The sequence below is a fragment of the Xylocopa sonorina genome, chromosome 10, assembly GCF_050948175.1.
Source record: "Xylocopa sonorina isolate GNS202 chromosome 10, iyXylSono1_principal, whole genome shotgun sequence".
In the NCBI taxonomy this organism is placed as follows: domain Eukaryota; kingdom Metazoa; phylum Arthropoda; class Insecta; order Hymenoptera; family Apidae; genus Xylocopa; species Xylocopa sonorina.
The window spans coordinates 8,404,539-8,417,597 of NC_135202.1; the positions used below are offsets into that span (position 1 = coordinate 8,404,539).

A 13,059-nucleotide genomic window follows, 5' to 3' on the forward strand; every position below is an offset into this window, starting at 1 on the left:
TTTAAATTTTCGAACCACGTTTGAATAACACAAATGGCGGAAGTAAGCCTCTGATGGAAAGGATGTAATCCTTTCTTATCGATAAACGAGGCGCACCATACAAATTCCTAGAGCTTCTTATGATTTATATACTGTGCTTGCAATATTACCCATTGAACAGAATGTAAGATTTCGATTTTAGTAGCAATTGGTAATATATTTTATTTCAAATATAGTAACAAGTGAAATTTTTTAAAAACTATCTTAGCCCATTGACAAAAATTTTGCAAGCAATTTCATTCTCCATAGATTCTTCATTTTCCATAAAGTTCTCCTTACTTTGAATAATTGTACTTATAATATAAATTACAATCGCGCCAGAAATAAAAAATTCTGGAAATCCACAACGTCAAATCAGGGTTCAACAATGAGATGTCTCGTGTTCTAAATCGGAACACGCTTCAGCTCAATGAAGAAACTGTTTACTGAACTGAAGAAATTACTCACCCAGACAACTGGAGATTGGGAATTCCCAAAGTGTCTTTATCGTCTGCGTTGCGACTGCCTTGGCAACTGGCGTGTTTAGTAATGTAGCTTATAAAAGGCCTGCAAACGATTCAGATTTTTTTTAAGTATCTTTTGTGTGTTGAAATACCACTGATCGAGGAAATATCTTGATACTTATCTATTCGTATCTGCGTTTCCTTCATGACGTACTGTGGTATTTTCCTTCGAACGTCGGATGACACATGCAGTGGTGAACACATTCACCTGTCTCGAACCTATTTAATTTCCTTTCCTTTGAGATACATTAGTAAATTTACAGTTAATATAGAAATCATACTCAAAACCATACTAATCAGTGTTCAGCAAACACTGATTGAGGAAAATGGAGTTATGCTAAGTAGTGAACAGTTTTATGAATGACTGTACACTTGTGTATTCAAATACAATATCTTATTTGTACTGGACACAATGAGACTTCCAAAGATAACCATATTTTCCTTCTCCTCCTATAACTTTCTGATCCCCTCCATGGCAAGACGTATAAGTACACGCATTCTTTACTGTGCGTCTGCAGTCTGCAAAGACGACATTGGGTAGACTGTTCGAAGTGTTCCACTGTTACACATATGTAACTGTATCTTCTCTGACGTTAAATTACTGGTAAATTTTTTTTTTTTTTTTTAAGTTCACATTACTTTCTTTGAGAATTATCGTACAAACGATTACAGAGTTCATTACTGTTATTGCATCGACTTGAACGAGATAAGTCAGAAAACAAGAGCAAAACGTTCATGTTCTAAGCACAAAATAAGAAAAATGGCTATCGCTAGTCATATCTGAATGATCTTCTCATACTTCTCTTCTAATTTATCTTGTTCAGTGAAGTACATAATTATACACAATTTTTCACTACATAAAATTTTCTCCAAAACCTCTTACGTACCATTGTTTACATTCGTGGCCTATAATTTGAATATTTTACTCATAAAAAATGTATACAAATAGTTAAAAATGTTCTTATATACAATTGCATAATTATAGACATTATTGGTATTTATTTCCAGTTGAGATTACACAACTATTAGATTACAAGCAAATCTAATCTAATTTATGTCGTGTTTGGACTTATTTCGAGAGCAGCAAAAATTTATGAGATAATTCCTTACATCATACCAGATATTGTTTTTAAATATCACGGCGCAACTATCTCTGTTTATACTACTTGCGTCAGTATTGATTGCTTTCCTTGCATCTATTCCTGTCCCTCTTGAATTGTTCGAACATCGAAAAATGATAAGACACGTATTTTTTTAAACCGTGACGATTTCATATGCAAAATGTTTACAGTCGAAGATACAATCCATCAACATGTTGCTGCCCATAATATTTGTTACAATCACGGGACTTGTCAATATACAATCAACGACAGCAGGGTACAGCAACCGGAAAACGAGCAACGTCGGCACCTGTCCACTGCCGCCAGGCCTGAAACAGGAAATAGACGCGTACCAGCCGTTTGTTCAGGCTATAATAAACGAAGCTGTGTCTGGATCGTTCAAGTCGACCACTTGGACGGAATTAGCCAACTTTGTCGACTATTTCGGTCCGCGGCTAACCGGTTCCGATGTACTGGAGCAATCCATCGACTATGTACTTAATAAGTCAATCGAGTGTGGATTGGAAAATGTCCACGGTGAACCCGTTCCTGTACCACATTGGGTCAGGTAAAGCATGTTAATTGTCTGAAGCGTTTCTTTAAAATTGATAATCTACCCTTTCTCATCGCACGTATTATTTTTATTAGCCAAAAAAAATATTAAGATAGTTTCAAAATAGCTTTTCGAAGGCTTTCTCTCAATAATTTTATTACAAATTTATTCTTCAGAGGGAAAGAGTCAGCAACTCTGTTAAAACCAAGACGCAAGGATCTCGCGATCCTGGGAGCAGGTTACAGCATTGGTACTCCAAAAGAAGGAATAACTGCTGAGGCTATTGTCGTAAATACTTGGGAGGAACTCAGGAATAGATCGCACGAGGTACTTCCCTAAATTTTTAACATATAAAATCGCATTCGATTTTTATTCGAACGTTTATCATTATTTTCTAAATTGCTTCAGGTTCGTGGAAAAATCGTAGTATTCAATCAAAAATTCGTTTCGTACATCGAAACAGCGGATTACTTGAATCTGGGACCAACGGAGGCGTCCAAGTATGGCGCCGTCGCCGTTCTAATCAATTCGATCACGCCATTTTCAATGTACTCTCCGCACGCGGGTATACAAACCTATGGGAAAAATGTAACTCGTATTCCAGCTGCTTCTATCACGGCTGAGGACGCAAGTTTGCTAAGGAGAATGTCGAAGAGAGGTACTTGGACGTTCTACGAACTTTCTTCTTTCTTAGTAAAACTAACAGTGCTCGTGATTTATTTCCTCAGGGTACGTGATTGAAATAAATTTGAAAATGGAAGCGAAATCGTTGCCAGATACGGTGTCGCGGAACGTAATAGCTGAAATAAGGGGTAGCACGTCGCCAGAGAAGGTGGTCGTCGTTTCCGGCCATATCGATAGCTGGGACGTTGGTCAAGGAGCGATGGACGATGGGGGTGGTGCATTTATTTCGTGGCAAGCGTTGAAACTGTTGAAGCATCTTAAATATAAACCACGACGGACAATAAGGTGAGTTAATAACAATAGCTGTTGCAATTTCAGGCTTCGAATGCTAAGTCACTGTAACGAACCAACATTTCTTATAATAAATCACACAATTCTAGGATGATCATGTGGACAGCCGAGGAGCTTGGTATTATAGGTGCTCTACATTACATAAAGTCTCACAAAAGCGAGGAGAAAAATTTGCAGTTCGTCATGGAGTCTGATCTGGGCACGTTCATGCCTCTTGGTCTTGAGTTTACTGGTCACGACCAAGTGAAGTGCATCCTGGAACACATTATGAAGTCAGTTTAATTCTTATACTTAGAAGAATTATACTCAGAGAATTAAAAGATACTCGTATCTCGTTCTCTTTCTACATTCCTTTCTATTCGCAGACTTCTGTCTTCGATGGGGGAGATGAATGTTCGCACTCCACACGCAGGACCCGACATATATTCATGGATCGAGGCTGGTGTACCTGGCGCCACTCTGTGGACGAAAGATGACGAGTACTTTTATTATCACCACACGAACGCAGACACCATGCTGGTCGAGGATCCGGTTGCTCTCGATAAAGGAACAGCTATATTCGCAGCCGTAGCATACGTACTCGCTGATCTCAGTGTTGACTTACCACGTCATAAGTAACCGCGCCATCGTTAACGATAGTTGTAAATCACGTGTAAAGATTGTATTTTTATCAAGTAATTTTAATAACAACGAAACTGACCATAATGCTCGTCAAGTATTTCTATTTAAAATGTACCTAGTTTTACAGAGGCTCGTAACATACAAATCGTTGGGCTCGAACGTCCAAGTGGTCGTTGTTTCGCTATACTCGTCAAATTAACATACAAGTATTACAAAGTAACATATATATTATGCAACCACGAGACTAGGCTCTTAATATATATTATATATATTTTTTTTTAATTGGTCTTTCCGGTCAACGGAGAACATTATTGAATACTCTGAACACCGTATTAGAAGAATTTGCTACGTTATCATATTTTATTAAAACCTTTAACTGCTAACGTAATTCTCCGTAATTCGAAAATAGTAGCCTCTCTTTATTAATATACCAACGTTAAATATATTTCCAAAAAAAAAGAGTAAAGAATATCCTGAATTAAAACAAAGTCAATCGAGTGTGACATTAAACGGTAGCATTCGGATATGTGTACTGACAAGGAGACTCGACGTTAGCATTTAAAAGTTAGAAACACTTTATTAGTCCCGTCTTGATATATATGCCACGGTAAACCGCACTAATTTTACCCACGAACCGCCATTGGCTATGTCTACGTCATGATAGAAGCCAAACAGCCGCGAAAATTGGACAAATTTTGGTCAAGTTATGGACCTTTATCCCGTTCGCCATTACCAGTTAAGAATCGTATAAACTCGCTGGTTAATTAAATAAATACTCAACGATTTATCAAACTTACCAAGTTTAGCGGCGATTATACATAATCACCAGTTAATTACATTTACCGTAACATACACGCGTATCGACCGTGCTCGCCATTCGTCTATATCAACGTATCTTCGTCTTGATTCGGAAAAACCATCAACAACGAGTGTTGCGAGATCGTTCTTTGACTAGCAGTCAACAGGGCCGTTTTCTCACCCCCGCTGCCATTGATGGAGCAGTCTGGCGAGCTACCCTCGAAGACGTGAGTCGTGGTGCTGCTGGTCGAGGGTATGTCGTTCAGATCTGGCGACGCCAAGGGTGGCCCTTGGATCTGTCGTGTGTTGTTGTTGCTGCTCTCCAACGACACCAATTGCATGCTGTACGATTCGCGGTAGCCGGAAGTGCTGGACGTGTCGTCGTCCCAAGAGACGTCTGACGTCTGCAGATGAAGGTGGTGATGGTGATGGTGGTAATGGTGGTGGTAATGGTGATGGCCACTGTGGATCTGTTGGTCGTTTGGCAACGCGCCGCTTTTCTCACAGTCGGATTGGCGGATGGACGAGCTTCTTCGCGAACGAATCGAGGACGAATCCGAGGGGATGCTGAAGCTCGATGGTTCGACGACTGGCGTCGGAGGTGTTAAGACCGCTGGTTGAACCGGTTGAGACACGTTGTTACTTTGTTCTGATTTCACTTGCGCTATCTGGAAACCGCGTTTTGCGTATCGTTTTGTTAATGATTAATTAAACCGAAGAAATCGATTGCTTAAGTGTAAATTGTACTATTCTTTCGGTTATTATTATCATTACTTCGACGTGGGTTCTTCGACTTTTTCTCAGCCGAAACGTTTTCTTGCTTTGACCCATAGAGCGTTGTAACCGAGGTTTGTCTGGACGGGATTCGCCTGAACTGTCCTCGTTTGGACTGGTTGGACTTAGCTGGCTGGTCACGGTTTCCCCTGGTAGAATAACGATTAGCTAATACCCATTTCGTTAATTGTTACTCTCTATTCTACAATCTATCCATGCCGCTTTTCCAATACTACAAATTGCAATCCGACGAGTTCCTTCGAATGACAATTTTAACATCGCACTATGTCTACTGTGAATTAATATCTGTCGAACAGTTAATTCTTCTTATATTTATAATTTCAGCTGACAGATTCGAGGAATTATTTCATTCGTATTTGTAACGCGTTGTGTATAATATTACGATTTTATATTACATATTATATTAATTTTGTTATAGTTTATGGTCAAAAAATGCCTATAATTAAGTTCGATGGAGGAAGTTGACATTTGTTTCTAGATATTTCTTTAATTGAAAGCTTGATTCTTGTTCACTGTTCGTAATTTGAAGAAATTAAGCCTGGAGGGACTGTAGAAGAGCGAGTACTTGGTAATTGTATAACGAAGAGAATAAAACGAGAAAAATTGAAGATAAGCATGTCCTTTGTCATTATGTAGTTCATAGAAAATTGTGTAAATGAGAATGAAATGGAACGTGATTCACGATAATAGTGACAGTAGGAAATAATTACTCATGCTAATAGATTGTATCATACGTTTTCAATGGTGAATATAAGTGAACGCTTAAATTCCGCGTTATTGAAAAATATTTTCATATCGTTACATATATTGTACAAAAATGCATGAGATGAATGAAACAGACATGATTGGGTCCTTTATTACAACCCTTTTGTTATATCACAGAGTGATTCATACAATTAAAACGAATCATACTCCGTTCCTAGTTGCAATTAAAACATTTCTAAAAGTAGAGATTAATGATTTAAGAAGACTACATTCTCCTACAACCAACAAACAGAACATTTATATCGAGTTTGAAAATGTAGATCTTTCTTAACCATTCGTGCTCTTTCTTCTAAGATTTTCCTTTAATTGCAAACAGTGGAAAGATACGACTCGTTTGAATTGCATATATCACTCTGCATATGCACACTGCGTTTCAAGGAATCCAATATGAGTAATGATCAAGTTACATCTTAGTTTCAATAAATTATTCATAAAGTTACACGTTATAAATAATGATCGATAGAATGGGCAAAATTAAAGGGAGAATGCTATCATTAAGTTAACCAAAAAATGCGTCTCAAAATAAAAAAATAAAATCGACACAGTTATAATTATGCTTTCTCGTAACTGGAATTTCCTATACCTAGAAATTGTATAAAATCAGTTACTCGTTACTCGTCGATTAAAATACCCTCCTATATTCGCGTCTCTACGTATGGTTACAAAATACAAATCTACGTTGGTCTCAAAATACAAATCTTATCGATAATTTCTGCGCAAAAAATTTGCACCAAAAATTAGTTTCTCAAATTTATTAGTACGACATTTCTATTTCCTTCTTTTCTAATAAAACACTGTAAGACTATTAATTCTCGTAGCGTCTCGCTCTCGCGCAATTAAATACTATTTACAGGAATTTAATTTATGTAGAGCAATGGCTCGAAATTTACCTGATGAGTGCCTAAACTCTACGGAAGAGAGAAAGCGCAGTTTTGGCGCCTTTTGATGAGTTAATATAGGATGAGGCTTTACATGGTTACGTTCATCGCTAGTAGAAGATGGTTGGGATCTATCTGAAACATGCCACATTTAACGTCTAGAATGAAGGGAGAGACGACAAAAATGAATCAAACCGGATGACTGTGTTATTATTCGTTACGCCGTGTGCAACAATTCAATTTTCGCCAAATTAGAACGTAGCGTTCTGAGACGCGTGAATGGTTGGCAATTAACTTGGCTAAAACCAGATTGCGTCGATCGTGGATCGAAGACAATCGGAACCGGTCAAGTACGTACGAATCTGACGCCTGATACAATAAAATGGCGGGGGGTTTACTATGCAGCTGTGTTTCCGTTTCGATACCCTTTACGAGGTTGCTTCGATTATGGAAGACCTGTCTGAAAGTAACGTCTAAAAATCCCGGAAAGGCGAACCAGATCCCCCTTGATAAAGAAAGAAACGGTACATTAATGGATAATCGTATGTGAGAACAGTGTGTAGAGTATTTCTTTTTCTTTTTTTTTTGGCACACATACACGTAGACGCACGCACGAAATTAATGGCATTCGTTTGTCTAATGAACACTGACAAATTGTTCCAGTTCGTTAAGGAGGTACACCCGATTCCCGATCACGAGCGTGATCGTTCGATCGAGCAAGAAAAAGGGGAAGCAAAAGATAAGAGTCGAAGCAACTACGTTGTGATGAAGTACAACTACGCAACGATGAACAGGATACCAACTGTTGGAAATTACCATTGTCTAAATACTGCTATATATATGTATATATATATTGTTAAGAATGTACAGAATGCGAGAGGAGTATGATTATAATAACGGAATGATCTAGTGAAACGTACCGTGAATAGGAGATTTCTTAATTATTGGTATTTCGTTGTACAAATAAGTGATTGCAAGAACTTTTTCAATGTCAGCTTTCTTCACATTGGATGAACAACGCTACTAATTTTTAAAGCTTAAAAAAATAATCTATTCGAGGGTTTCTCTGCGTGAGTTTTCCCAAATTACTAAGTTCTGCGATCACTCATTCAAGATACAACATCGAGGGTTCAAAGGAGCAATTTACAGATAGGGGTTGCGACAGACTTTAAAATCGCTTTGTCCATCGACGAACATAAATATGTACACGAAACATTGCAAATTATTCTTTTCAACGAGTGTGCAAGGTACAAAGGCTCGATTAAATCTCTGTTCACGGGAGGAATGCGAAAACAGTAGCGAGAAACGTGGCCAAAAAGGAACATCGAGAGAGAGAGAGAGGAGAAAAAAAGTGAGCAAGATCAGATGAGATTACGAGATGGTGGATAAGCGTGATATTGGAAACACAACAGCAGGACGTTTATCATAGATCGTATCAGAATTTACTATTAGAATGTGCTTACCTCCGTCCCCTAGCTAGCAATGGAAGCAACGCAATGATCAATATAAGACCAAACAGGGAGGCCCGTACGATGACGTAAATGAAAAAAAAAATAACAATGCAAGCGGTGACGATTCTGTAAAAGTGGCTATCGAGTAGTAAAAAAAAAGAGGATAAAAACTTGCAACTCGAGAAACGAAAACGTTTTGCATCCAGAAATAAAAAGTGAACTGAAACGCTCCGTCGCAAGCCTCGCTACCAGGGAATGAAATGAAACAATGCGCCATCCTTTACGTGGAAGCAGGACGAGGTGTGTCGCAAGAGCTTCGCAAATCTCCTCGCAGTGCCCTATAGACAATGGCTCGATCCAACTGTGGTAGACGTCGCTTAATCGCTCGGGAAAAACAGCGAAACATGTATCAGAGGCTTGCAGTTGCACCGTTCGTATCTTAATTCCCGAACTGTTACGCAAGTAATAATCGTTTCAATTGAATCGAGTACCTGTTGGCTGCTGTTGCTCCGTCTGTTGCTCGTTGGTACCAACGTCGCTGCCCTCGCGAAGGGTGGACGAGCCTCCGCTTGTGCTGGATCCTAAAACAGCGGAAACAGCGATCGTTACAGAGAAAAATAGTTAATTATAAGCGTTTCGATAATAATAAGAATGTGTGAAACTAATTTAACATTAATACATTTAATGATGATAATTATATAAATTAACTGTAGAAATAAAACCGTACCGCGTGCCGTTTGTATACCATTTTGCGGTCCCGATACTTGGCTTGGTTGCGTTGTTTTAATAGTACTGCTCGAATTTGACTGATGATTTATGTGGCTTCTGGATCCAAGGTCCCCTGTCAAAAGGTCGATTAACGACAGCCTCTGAGTACGAGGTTGCCCCTCGGTCGCGCAGTGCATGTCTGCGACGCTCCTCTTCGGTTCTGACTGGACTTCGTCTGAAATTAACAAAAAATTATATTAATATTTAAAACACGATAGAACTTTCTCATGAATAAATTGAACCGTAGAATTTTAATGATAGAACATTTTCGATTATATATGGTTTGGTTCTCTAACCGCATTTTCGATCTTCTATTTCCTCCTTCAGTTCCTTCAACTCGTGTATAAGATCGGTTAAGAGAGTGCCACGCGATTTTGGTACCGTCGTAGGGTCGCCATTAATTTTCGCTCGTATGGTGCTCTGCATGGTCCTCTCGTGCTCCGAAATTGGCGCTTGCCCGATCTTGTGGACGATAAACGGAAGCATCTGGATGTACAACGCTGTGCGATGAGTCACCACGAATTCTATGAAGTTCCAAAGGTAAGTGGAAGCCTCGTTTCGTTTGTTCAGTAGACGCATCGTGCGCAAGATACGTGGCCATTCGGTCTTCAGTTCCGTTTCGAAGCAAATCGTCATTATTTTCAATGCTACGAAATCCAAGCAAAATAGCTGCGTGTAATATAAATATTCTATAACCTTAACATGGATGATTAATCAATTATGGTACCTAGAAAGGCCACTTGGTAGGATGTCAACGACGTTTTAGTCGACGTTTTCGAGTCTCTCGCTACGAACGTCAAACTACCAGCTCTCATGTCTGTCGTAGTCTTCAAGTTTTGCGTGGTTATTGGTATCGTTTTCGTAGTTGGCGGCCATAGAGTGTGCAATACTGCTGTCAAAGCGAAATTTATGTCGGACTGCCTCAGCTTTGGTACGTCTAGAAAAAAGTGTTTGGTTCAATGTAATATTTATTACTTCAAATATTGCTTCAACTAATATAATATTCCTTTATTTTACAAGCAACGATATTCTTTTTTAACGTTACCTTTCCTTCCAGTTCCCACGCGTAGAAATAATGGTATCATCAAGTTGAGAAGCATATTCTCGATTCGAGTTTGATTTCCAAACATTAAATACCCCTCTCCAAGAGATATCACGTAGAGTGCTATCAGTCGAAGAACCGTGGAGCAAAAGTGTTGCGGAGGTATTTTGCTCATTAAAGCGGCCGAGGAAGCTGACGTCACATCCTCCGGTGGGGTATCTCCAATAATTAATGACTGTAGATAAATTGAATCTCCCGATTAATAAAATGTTAAACGCCTAATTAAGACTGCATCGTTGTTATCATCTCTTTAATATCTGAACTTGTAGTACACAGATTGCTCCGTGTCGAAAAATGGTCAAATACAAACTAATCGCTTTACCTGGCAAGTAGTCAGCAGTGCTTTCAAATACGCGTAGTGTGCAATGTAAGGACATCTGTGCAACGTTTCGTAGACACCTTTCAAAAGATCGCTCGCGGCTGTCCAATCGGTGTTTCTTCTTATGGAAGCCTTTTTATGTATCTTGCTGAACGTTTTGTCGAGTCTCCTCAGGATATTGGTCAACGCTGGTTTCATATCGTCGCTGGACCAATCAGTCGAAGGCAAAATGTCGTTCATGTATCTTCTCAAGCCTCGACAGCCCATTGTGCTCGCATCGTACGGGGATATTTTCAAAAGACTGTGCGCGATGTCGGCTAATCGCTATTTTAACGAGCGATTGGTTTTCAATTTTTTTATTGCGAGATGCGAATTATAAAATTGTTTGATAAATAAATGTTAAATAAAGAAAGGGAAGATATATGAAATTTACTTACTATGTGGCACTTCGAGTCCAACAATTCAATGGTTTTGCCATCTTGAGACTTCTTATTCAGTTCCACCAAACGTATCGAGCATCGCGCCACAAAATCTCCCACCATGTTCAGCAACGTGTCGCGCGGTCGACGGAACTCATTTTTATGGCAACTTTCAGCATCGTCGTTGTCTCGATCGTAAAAGTTCCGAACCTTAGCGTGTTCGATGTATTTCGACGTGTGAGTCTCGTCCTCGAAATCGAAACCAGGCGAATAGGGGCCTTTGCCATAGTTTCTCTGACTGGAGCCTTTGTGCTCTGGACTCGACTTTTGCGGGCCATTATAATACCTGAATTACCATTTATCGATATGTGTACGTTTATAAAATTCTAAATCAAAATTGTTAACTGAAAACTAATAATAAGTATGGTAGCTCACTTTGTGAGGGCCTCAGAATTGTTCACCAAAGTTTTCACAGCTACAGCCAACTGATGGATTATCTCCTTCTCACTTTTTCCTTCTCTGTTGTAAGTTGGTGACTGTATTCGTTGGACGTAACAAGGCAATATTGCTTCCAATATAGTCTGTTTAATTAGAAGATTGTTATACGTATCCTTTGACGATGATTGTCAATTGTTAATTAATTTTTTTTTATGAAAAATACCTTACCAGCATTTGTTGTCCTCTAACGGAATCAGGCGCGTAAGCTATCACCATTACGCAAAGAGATATGCAGTCCAACACGGTGACCATTTCATTCTCATCGTGGTAACAAAAATCAATGGCTTTTAAAGGCTTTTCTTCCTTGACCAGTTCGTCTATGTTCAAAGGATCCGGTGATGGAGTTTCAAGGCTCAGTAGCAGATTAAATAAACACGCAGAGGGAACCTTTAAATGATTTTAGAGATGCAGTAAGTTGAATGCTAGATTTATGGTCTACTTCGCCTATTTCTATGCTTCTAATCACAGTGTATTATATGGCTACAAAAATACCTTGTGAGCTTCTCCATGTAAACTAGTCTCGTCAGTGTCCAATATGGTAGAAACGCTTCCAAACATTTGAAGGATAAATGGCTTTCGATTCATCAGATAAAACTGCTTCACAGCATACTCGACAGTAGTTGTCACCAATTTATTCGTTTGGTGAGTCGAATACAATTGCAACAACGTTGGCATGATCAGCAAGTAACCGTTTGTCGAGAAGATATTCTTGAAATTGTGAGCTGCATTTATGTATGTGGCTACGACATAACGCAGGATACACGAATCCTCGCTGTGGAGGATCACAGCGCCATTTAAAACGTTCAGAAAGAGATGAATGTCTCCTGAATAGGCGAAGTTGCCTGCCATCGCTTCGAACATTCTTGCGATCAGCTTGACCCACATAAATTTGTGCATCACGTCCAAACCCAGAAGTTCCTAAAGAACGATAGAACCGTGAACGAGAAATTGAAATTTTGATTTAAAACTATACATTCTTCTGAATTTTGCTTACTCTGCCAATTTCACCGCCTTTGTACAAATCTAGATCAGCTTCTAACGCTCTTCTGGGGAAAGAAGGTAACTTCATCAGCTCCTCGTGAAGAAAAACTACCCTTTGGACTACCATGTCGACATTTTTCAAGATCGCCCACGTTAACAGGACCTTTCCGATCTCGACGAATTTGTGGACCAATTCCTGCCGTTGCAGAGCGTTGAACGCGTCTTCAGGCTTCATGTGGACCAATTCAATTTCCGAGAATTGCGATCTGCCTTTGAAAAAGTAGTAATCTCGAACGTACGACGATGGATTGCGAATTTGATCTAAAATGTAAATCATTGCCACGTATAGAAGATTACTTGGTTAAAATTAATACCTGCTTGCTATTTTTGTTGTTATACTACCTAATTTAATTTGAAAATTATAAGTTAACGATAGAAATAATTAAATTTAAAATTAATCGATAAAACTATTTTTCCCTGGCTAACTATGCATA

General features: G+C 39.0%; 2 protein-coding genes across 2 annotated transcripts in view; one reads left to right on the top strand and one right to left on the bottom strand.

Moving 5' to 3' along the window:
* Window positions 1-1,088: 1,088 nt before the first annotated feature.
* LOC143428394 (carboxypeptidase Q-like) lies at window positions 1,089-3,817 on the top strand. Its single transcript, XM_076903211.1, has 7 exons — window positions 1,089-1,146; window positions 1,834-2,210; window positions 2,372-2,522; window positions 2,604-2,853; window positions 2,924-3,164; window positions 3,260-3,442; window positions 3,536-3,817. Exons 2-7 carry the CDS (start codon window positions 1,855-1,857, stop codon window positions 3,786-3,788), a joined length of 1,434 nt encoding a protein of 477 aa, XP_076759326.1. The 5' UTR covers window positions 1,089-1,146; window positions 1,834-1,854; the 3' UTR covers window positions 3,789-3,817.
* A 797-nt stretch (window positions 3,818-4,614) lies between these two features.
* The window catches only part of Unc80 (unc80, NALCN channel complex subunit), a 31,260-nt gene continuing 22,815 nt past the window's right edge, over window positions 4,615-13,059 (bottom strand). The window contains exons 38-51 of the mRNA XM_076903210.1: window positions 12,579-12,886; window positions 12,077-12,502; window positions 11,753-11,971; window positions 11,522-11,667; window positions 11,105-11,432; window positions 10,671-10,991; window positions 10,292-10,523; window positions 9,974-10,183; window positions 9,543-9,893; window positions 9,206-9,421; window positions 8,970-9,059; window positions 7,040-7,162; window positions 5,364-5,512; window positions 4,615-5,257 (exon numbers count right to left, since the gene is read on the bottom strand). Of these exons, the coding sequence (XP_076759325.1) occupies window positions 4,673-5,257; window positions 5,364-5,512; window positions 7,040-7,162; window positions 8,970-9,059; window positions 9,206-9,421; window positions 9,543-9,893; window positions 9,974-10,183; window positions 10,292-10,523; window positions 10,671-10,991; window positions 11,105-11,432; window positions 11,522-11,667; window positions 11,753-11,971; window positions 12,077-12,502; window positions 12,579-12,886 (3,704 nt within the window). The 3' untranslated portion in view covers window positions 4,615-4,672. The remainder of the gene's footprint in view (window positions 5,258-5,363; window positions 5,513-7,039; window positions 7,163-8,969; window positions 9,060-9,205; window positions 9,422-9,542; window positions 9,894-9,973; window positions 10,184-10,291; window positions 10,524-10,670; window positions 10,992-11,104; window positions 11,433-11,521; window positions 11,668-11,752; window positions 11,972-12,076; window positions 12,503-12,578; window positions 12,887-13,059) is intronic.